We start from the raw sequence: 9657 nt of genomic DNA on the forward strand, positions 1-9657 counted from the left end.
TTCTAACCAAATGATAAAACTTTTGCGGGGACAAAATAGTGAATATCCACTATAGGACTTACACTTGAATCATGCCTAACATCAAACTTTTTGACAGATTGAATCATTAGTGTCAACAAAGAAAAAGGCAAAACCACCACCCCATACGTTAACCCCTTTATGTTAGGGAAGGGGAGAGGGATCAATCACCAAATACATCAACTCCTGCTCTCTGAGTACTCTTCCATACACACAACATTTTGGACTAAAATTTAATCAAACATTTAACTTAACTTAACCACATTGCTTGGTTACTCTTGTTGCTCAAGCACCATCATCAGCACCTGTGCCACTCTAAAGGTGATTAATTCAGAAATCCCATGATTAATTAGTAATGTGCCATACATGTTGGAAGAGCAGGGCTAAAGAAAAATTAGAAAAGGAAAAAAGAAAAAAAGAAAAGCAATTGGCCACATCATTGAATTGAAATCTCCCTTTAAAAGATGGCCACAACTTCACTAACAAGCTAGAAAGGCTTCATCCAACTGAAAGAAAAAAAAAATGGATGTAGAGAAAGCCTTCCACATGACTGGAGGAGTTGGCAAAACTAGTTATGCCAAGAATTCCTCACTGCAGGTTCTTTCTTTCCTTCTCTCATCTCAATCCACAATTGAATTCTTTGTGATTATAATTTATACTCACCTGCTTTAATCTTGTTTCTGCAGAAGAAAGCCTCTGATAAGGTGAAGCACATAATCATACAAACAGTTGAGGAGCTTTACCTTGCAACAACTCCCAAGAGCATAGGCATTGCTGATTTGGGCTGTTCCTCTGGACCCAACACCCTTTCAATCATCAAAGATATCTTTCACACCATCCAAGCCATAAGCCACAAGATCATGCACCACTCCACTGAGTTCAGGGTCTACTTCAATGATCTCCCAACAAATGACTTCAATTCAATTTTCAAGGCCCTGCCAGAGTTTCACAAGTTGCTCAGGCAAGACAGGAAAAATGGCCTCCCTTCCATTTTCATGGGTGGCTACCCTGGCTCATTCTATGGAAGATTATTCCCAAACAGTTACTTGCACTTTGTCCATTCCTCCTACAGTCTTCACTGGCTTTCAAGGGTACCATCCACCTTCCCCTTCCTTCATATGTTCTAATACGATTCTATTTAAAAAGAGTACGATCGTCTCTTAATTTGAATTCTAAAAAATAGAACCATATCATGCTGTTTATCTTATACTGTTTTATTTACCCATATTTACAACTATACTGTTGTTTTCTTCACACAAGTGTTACTATGATAAGGTAATAAGTGATATGATGTGATTGATACAAGAAAGAGACAGTTATACTGTTTGGATGTCCATGTTTCATTCTTGTACCTGGGAACATATACTTTGGAGTAGTTATTGGTGGTTTGTGTCATGCAGGTTCCTCCAGCACTCTATGATGAGCACAAAACACCATTGAACAAAGGTTGTGTTTACATTTGTGAGGCAAGCCCTTCAGTGGTGTCTGAAGCATACTCTCTTCAATTCCAAGAAGATTTTTCCTTGTTCCTTCGGTCAAGATCCGAAGAACTGGTACTAGGTGGGAGAATGGTTCTCATATTTCTGGGAAGAAGGGGCCCAGAACATGTTGACAGAGGCAACTCTTTCTTTTGGGAGATTCTTTCCCGTTCATTTGCTACTCTAGTCTCACAGGTACGTTCATAGAGGACACACACACACACACACCAGCATCATCATTATCTCATTATCATTATTATTGTTGCTGTTATAGCTGCCAAATTGGAATTCAACATACAAGGACAAAATAAAGTTGAAAACTTGCAACTTCCCTCTTAATTACTGAACCAAATATTTGACAACTGACATGATCTTTCAATGATTTATCTCGATTGCTATATTTTGTTGTTAGTGGCTAACTTCAGCTAATCAGAATTAGCTGGCTTGACATCAGAGTCAATGAAACGATTTTGGTTGTAATTTTATTGGCGAACCTGCATTATCAAGTTGTCAGTTTTATCATAAGCTCTTTTGTCATAAAAAACAAGTTTTAAAAGTTCATGGAATATATAAAACTAGAGTTAATAATCTGTCTATAAAACTGAATATATAAAATTGTATATGAACTATTCGATAAGATAATTTAGCAAAACAGAAATACTTTTTGACCCATATGATATACTTTTGGAGTTGATTTTAAGAATCAAATTATGTAATATCATTAACATTCCACACATACCTAGGATATGTTTTTTGAGGTATATATATATATATATATACAATCAAGGACTTTGCTTTTGTTAAAATAGAACTGTATGGATAACTATGAATGCACTTTACTCTTTCTCTTTTCTGCTTCAAGTTCTGACCAGGTACTCATTAAAAGGTATATATGGATAACTATGAATGAGTGAATGAGTTGTTCTGTCACCTTTTTCTTGATTTTTGGATATTGATTTTCAGGGAGAAATAGAGCAAGAAGTGTTTGATTCATATGATGTACATTTCTATGCACCATCAAAGGAAGAGATAGAAGAAGAGGTAAAGAAAGAAGGGTCATTGAAGTTGGAGAGGCTGGAGATGTTTGAAATGGAGAAAGGTGAAGATGGCAGTGAAAGCTATGGAACACAGGTTGCTGTAGCAGTTAGGGCCATTCAAGAATCAATGATCTCACACCACTTTGGAGAGAGAATCTTGGACAGTTTGTTTGAAAATTATGCAAGATTGGTAGATCAAGAAATGGCTAAGGAGGATATTAGACCAATCTCTTTTGTTCTGGTTCTCAGAAAAATATAATATTGATTCAACAAAACAAACAAAATTAATATTCTATTAAGCTTATTAATTATTTATTTTGGTTTGCAGTAATGAGACGTGTTTAAATTGCAGCCATTTACATCACTGTTATCATCATCAGTCCAATGTAAAGTCTTGGTGTTTCAGTTTCCTTCATTTATGTGTATACTTTTCCAACTGGGTGATATTTTTCAGGGTTTTTCATCATACAGTATTAATATTAATATTAATGATGATTTTGAAAAAGCAATGTGTATATGGGACCTCCAAAAAATGAGGAACAGACATTCTTTTATAAAAACAAATTAATTAATATAATTCTTTTAAAAGAATAATTATTTCTGACGTTGGATTCAATTTTCTTAATATATAAATGATATCAAGAAATGTTTTGATTTATCTTAAACTATTTAATATTTCAAGCACATAGATCAACATTAATATTTTTATATATTATGTATATTAAAAAAATATATCAGGATAATAAAATTTTATTATTTTCTTATTATTAGACTTTACTTACTTAATAATTTAATTATAAAATTCATTATCATAACATATATATAAGATTAATCTCTCACAAAATATTGGCTATTTATATAATTTAATTTTAAAACTACAGGTCACATTGTTGTTCTTTTATATATACAAGTTATTTGATAAAATCTACCCAACAATAAATGTTTTGCAGATCTAATTACATCATATTTATTTACTCTATACTTTCATACAAGCTTTTCAATTTCTAATAACAGCAAATCATCCAACAGTATTTAATACATAAAATTTAACATATTTAATAAGATAAAGTGGAGTGACATTAATATAGTGATGGATTTTTCAATAAATGATGAGGAAGGTTGTCATAATTCTTATGCATTTGAGTAACAATTTTAGCAATTTTCTTAATTAGTTAAAAATACTATAGTTTAAAAAATGAAAAAAAAAATGTTTATCACGCAATTAATAAAAAAGAACATTTGGTTTTCCAATTATTTACTTTCATTTGTTCATATGGTGTATGATGAACAGGTAAATGCAATAATAAATACACAACATGCTTCGTAATATAGTTTAAAAAAACAAGCCTATTTATTATCTCTTTCTATCAATAAATTGTTCGTCTTTGTAGTAAAATTTGCAAGCTTGTCTTTTATGTACACAGTATAATCTATTTTACTATTGTATTTTACAAGGTAATTTTACTGAATTTTATACATTAAGAAAATAGCTGTCTGTGTTATATTATTTCATGTAGGGTTCATATTCAGTGACACTCTTACTTTCATTAGTTGATAAATTAAGTTTTATTATAATTATATGTTTTTTATGTTTAACACTTTACATATAATGTATAAACCTAATGACTTTTACATTTCTTTATTTAATTGTACTGTATTGTATTAATAATATATGTTTAAACAATATTGGATATTGTATATTATATGCACATGTAAATATAATGCAATGTATGAACATATGTATTTTAAACACTTATTCATATTCTTGATATTTAACTTATTCTGGTAATATTGTTTTGGGAGAAATATTTATCATATCATATTTTAAGATATTAACTTGGATACGACGTTGGTTAAATCACACATTAAGGCTTTTTTTTTCTTTCATTTTTTTTTTATTTATAAAAGCTAACATTTGTATTATTATGAAAACTGGACATTCTAACAAACTTGTCAACTCAAATTTCAACCATCATTAATGGCATGTTACCATATAAGTAGAAGGGATTTTCTAGATTCTTTCAGCAACTGTTACAACTTAAGAAAACTTTCATATTAAAGAATAAATTTTTGACATATGTTTAATTTTTATTATGAAAACAATAACTTATTACTAACATGAACATTGAGAAGTTAGGTCTTAAAAATTTCCTTGCATTTTTTATATATATATATAAGAAGCACTAACACAAAAATTTTCATCCATGTCATTAAATCTACATTTGACATGAAATAACATACATAAATAATAAATAATATGCGGTGGTATTTTTATAAATAAATGAACAATATTTTCGAATAAATAATATTTATATCTCACTTATAAAAGTGATACTGTAAATCTGTTTTAAAATTCAAACAGTGGTCTTTCTCTTTAACCTCTCCTTGCGGGAAAACGTTCCAGTGACGGGAAAAAGGTTTTCTTTATTTTTTTCGCGACGGAGCTTTCATTGTTGACCAAAAGAAGGTTTTTTCTTTTTATTTCTCGTGTGCGTTTTCTTGGGAAACAATTTTCTCTCCGGTTATTTTGCTGCATTGAGGTTAGTTTCCTACACTTTTACTTTCAGATTATGCATGATTGTTTGTAAAAAATTCACTCATAATTATGATTGAATGTTCCCCTTGAATATGAGTTTTATGGTTTAGGATTTAGAATTTGTTAAAATTGTTATATTTTAAAGTCATATATATATATATATATATATATATATATATTTTTTTTTTTTTAAAAATTCATAGAAAATATAGTGAAATTAATATATTAGTTTATATTATATATTTTTAGTTATTTAAATTATAATTTTAGACGTAGACATTGAGCGAATCTTAGTTTTCATTTGAGATTTAGTGTAAATTATTAAACTTTAATAATTTGTCTTAAATCTTGAATTGTCAAATTAGACACTTTTAAAAAATTATTTTTCATAATTTGTTTACGTGTGGACATTGTGAGTCTATACATGATAAAATTTTGGTTCAAACCATTTTGCGTTGGTCTTCGGATGCATACTTGAATGTAGTTATAACACTTTCATTTTGTTTACTTTTGTACCGCACCTAGTCGGCCTAAGCGAAGAACAGCGGACACTTGTCATCCTTTACCGACATAACTATATCGACAAAGGCTGGGAGACTGGTGTACTGCACCTAGTCGACCTAATAGAAAGTACCATATACATGCTAAGGTACTCGGACTTAACCACTAAGAAGCGACATTGATAAAACAAGTCGAAAACAACAATAGCGACCTAAGTCGTTAAAGGGTAACCGGCTTAGGCCGACAACTTCATGAAGATAACCAGGGACTTAGCGAAAGACAGAACGCTCCAGTAAAGCTCACCAGTCACCAATAATCAAACTAAGGGCCTAGGCTAGAGCCCAGGCCCAAGCAAAGGCCCAGCCCATGACGTGGCTAGACATAATTAATAATCTATAAATATGCATGGACCCCACGAATTAAAGGTACGCATTCATTACTTCCCTAATCACCAGATTTGACTTTTTGAAGAGATTTCGCTAACTTGAGCTTCGGAGTCCCTTCTGCAGGTAACCCCTCCCTGGTCCAAGCCGACCATTCCGAGATGTCTATAAACGATACATGTCAACCAGGAAGAAGCCTATTGAAGATATAGCGGACCAGGGAAAGGTAATACTTGTGTCTGTCATACTTTATTTGTTCTCTGCAGGAACAACTTTGGAGATCGATAATGTTGAGAAAATTTTTAAATTTATGATGATAGATTTTTTTATGTACGTGTTAGTGAATTATGAAAAAAGGATTTTTCAAATGGGTAGGGCCTTACCTTGTCAAAATTTCAAATGTAAGAATAGTGGAGTTTGTTATCAACGTTGATGACATACATCAAGATTAGGTCTAAATTGAGCTGAGCAAGCCCAAGCTTTTATTTCTATAGGCCAAAATTAATGCAAATATTTAGAATAAGTTTATTTTAGGCCTAGTAGTATATAAATATTTGGGCTTTACATTAAGCCATATTTTGGGCCTTGGGCCTATAGGTCGTAGTGTGGTTTTGGGCTTGGAAGTTCGAATTTATGTGTGTCTAAGTTAGAACAACCTACATAGGATTTTCAATTAGGCTAAGATGGGGCAAGAGAAACCCTAGTCTAGTCACTCACATGATTGGCGAGCTCTAGCTCACATTTGCAAATGTTGCAATATGAGAAGCATCATGTGCCACATGGCATAGCATACTTGAAGCATGACTTGTTTTGGAGCCAATTTGGAGAGTTCAAATTTGAATTTCTCCCTCTCTTTTTTCAAGCCTTTGCACCGAATTAGTAGCCTATAAGTAAAGGCTCCCTCCTCTAATCAAATTTACTTTGAATGAGGTTTGAATTGATGCACAAATTTCTTTTCACTTTTTATTGGAGTTACTCTAGACTAATCTTCTTTTTCTAGACTACTCTAGGCTTTCTTCCTTAAGAGTTGGTCTCGCCTCTCTCAAGGAATTCTTATCACCATCGAACAAAAACTCATTCATTAGCCTCTCAACCACAAGCTTCCAAAATTCCAACTTCATTCCATGTGCTTTCCATCCATTCAAGGAGATTGAAGCTCATTTGGTTGCCATCATTTAGTATCAAGAGCAAGGGGTCTTCAAGACATAAGTGTTTTGTACTTTTCCTTGTTTTACATGTGTTGTTCATCACTTGTTTTACATGTTGTGATTCATTTCTACCGTTTAAATTTTTCATATATGTCTTCTTCTTATGGTCCAAACTCATTTTTTTCATCTTGAATCATTAATGTGTGTTTTAGGTTTCTTAAATCTTTATCCATATATGCTTTAGAAATTTCTTGCCTAATGGATTACGTGTGGTGGTGAACTATGATGATAAATATCAACCAATTGGAGAAGCATCCTCTTGACTTGTAGGAGTTTGTGGCTAGCAAGTAGTAAATCATATCTTGTTCTCTATAAGTTTTGAAAGCTGGTCAATTATGTCAAATACTTACAAGAATAATATGTAGGAGAGTGTATTATAGGAAACTTAACCTACATGTTGACTTCTCCGATATTTCTTCATTTATAGAAAATATGTGTATTAACTTTTGTATCATTTAAAGACTCGATTTTGTACCAAGGTAAATGAAGAATTAGCAAAAAGAGAAGTTATGTTTAGAATTGGAAAATTGTGGAGGGAGTACAAATGCAAACCTGGGAATGAGTTTTATGATCCACTTGTTAACAGAAATGACCTTATCAAGAATGTTTCATAAGGTTTTAACATGGATCAATAGGCTGTTTTTGTTGATTATCCCCTCAAACCTTCTACAATGATACAAAATTGTTAATTAGTATATCTACAATAAGTTTGACTTGTGAATTTGTAAAAACTAATTTCTTTTTCATTTTGTGGGGTATGTGTAATAGAAATAGAGATATAAGAGAAAAAAAAACTATTCCTCATACTACTAGTGCTATGCTTTTGTCAAGAAGGGATAATTTGATATTTTTTTATTGATATTTTGCTCTCAATTATAATATACTATGATTTTTTTACATACAATATTTTCTTTGAACATATAAAAAAATGAGACCGATATAAATATTGGATGAGTTGAAATGTGGAAGATAACTCTTAAGAGACAAAATGACACTTATGTGAATGACGAGGCTATAGAGATCGGGGCAAGTTCATTCCTTCTGTTTTTTGTCGGTATATGTTAAAAATCACATGTAATCTGCATCATAATTATTTTGATTGTCTTTTGTCTTGTGATAAACATATGGATTATAATCTTTCAAAGATCTTATCAATAATTATTTAAAATTTCTAGTATATAATTGTAGCATTGAATTATGATATTTTATATTTATGGGTGATTGTTATAACTTGGTAATGGGAGATTCTTTCTCTCTTTTGTGCCATTTTTTCAAGGAGTGGTGAGGAAAGGACATTCAATGGTTTAGTAGAAAAAAACAACCTCCAATAGTTTGTCTTCCAATAGCAAGAGAGACTGCTACTGGTTCTGTTAAGTAAACCCAAACATCATTGCTAACTAGGAGGAGACTAAAGCTTTAGTTGGCATAGAGAATTACATATATAATAGACCGTGGTTGCAACACTGAGTTGATTTACATAGACCTTAAAGTGATTTTTAAAATTCAGACATAGAAAATAAACTTTGTGTTTATAGATTTCACGATGCTATTAAAGTATCATGGACAAGTTATAGCATATAGCATATGTTTCTTAATCGCCTATCTAACTATCCATTTAAGCCTTTTGTCCCAATTAGAAATATAATTTATATTAAAGATCTCTACACCAATCCTTTAGGGTGTGTTCACTTGGAGGGGTGGATATGGGGGAGAGTGTGAAGATGAATTTGTGTAGATTTGGATAGATGAATTTTTGTGTTTCTTTAAGTGGATTTAGAGAGTAAAGTGAGTAGATTTGGAGATAAGTTTTATAAAAGTTAGTGAGAGATTTGATTGATGTGATAGATAAAATTAATTGTAAAAATAGATAGAATTAAGAAGTTACCAAAATACCCTTGATAACAAAAAATGATTTTATAATTTAATGTTATAAAAATAATTATAATTAATTAATACAAATTAAAAAAAATATTTAAATTATATAAAATTTTAAAATAAAAAAATTATATATATAATTATATATATTATTAGTTATTATATATTAATATATTAATTATTATATTTTAAATAATATTTTAATTATTAATAATTATTATATATTATTAATTATATATATATATTTATTATTATTATTTATTTTATATATAATAAATAATATATATATATATATATATATCTAATAATTAATAAAATAATAATAATGTATTGTAATTAATAATTAATCTAATAAATATATATTTATATAAAATTTAAAGAGGGTATAAATGTAAAATGATTTATTATCTTCTCAAATCTTTACAAAATGAAGAGATGAATTTTGAGAACATATTTGCAAATCAACTCTCCCTTTTCTTTTCAAATCATGCAATAAGAACATAAAAAATTTTAAAATCTGTCTTCACAAATCCTCGTCTACAGTACAATGTATGCAAACGAACAGGCGCTTAATGAATGTAAAATTTTAAATTAGAGAGTCATTTAGTAGAAAAAAGCTTT

The 9657-nt window shown here is 30.4% G+C and overlaps 1 protein-coding gene across 1 annotated transcript; it reads left to right on the top strand.

The window, feature by feature from the left end:
• Window positions 1-245: 245 nt before the first annotated feature.
• On the top strand, window positions 246-2986 carry LOC114171460 (jasmonate O-methyltransferase-like). Its single transcript, XM_028056471.1, has 4 exons — window positions 246-615; window positions 705-1109; window positions 1419-1691; window positions 2460-2986. Exons 1-4 carry the CDS (start codon window positions 541-543, stop codon window positions 2790-2792), a joined length of 1086 nt encoding a protein of 361 aa, XP_027912272.1. The 5' UTR covers window positions 246-540; the 3' UTR covers window positions 2793-2986.
• Window positions 2987-9657: the final 6671 nt, after the last annotated feature.

Source organism: Vigna unguiculata, chromosome 2, assembly GCF_004118075.2.
Source record: "Vigna unguiculata cultivar IT97K-499-35 chromosome 2, ASM411807v1, whole genome shotgun sequence".
Lineage (NCBI taxonomy): Eukaryota > Viridiplantae > Streptophyta > Magnoliopsida > Fabales > Fabaceae > Vigna > Vigna unguiculata.

Excerpts from the sequence above, each read along its gene's own strand:
- LOC114171460 (XM_028056471.1), top strand. The coding sequence starts at position 541 with ATGGATGTAGAGAAAGCCTTCCACATGACTGGAGGAGTTGGCAAAACT. Across the intron at positions 616-704 it reads CCAAGAATTCCTCACTGCAG|AAGAAAGCCTCTGATAAGGT; the intron begins GTTCTTTCTTTC and ends TTGTTTCTGCAG. Across the intron at positions 1,110-1,418 it reads GTCTTCACTGGCTTTCAAGG|GTTCCTCCAGCACTCTATGA; the intron begins GTACCATCCACC and ends TGTGTCATGCAG.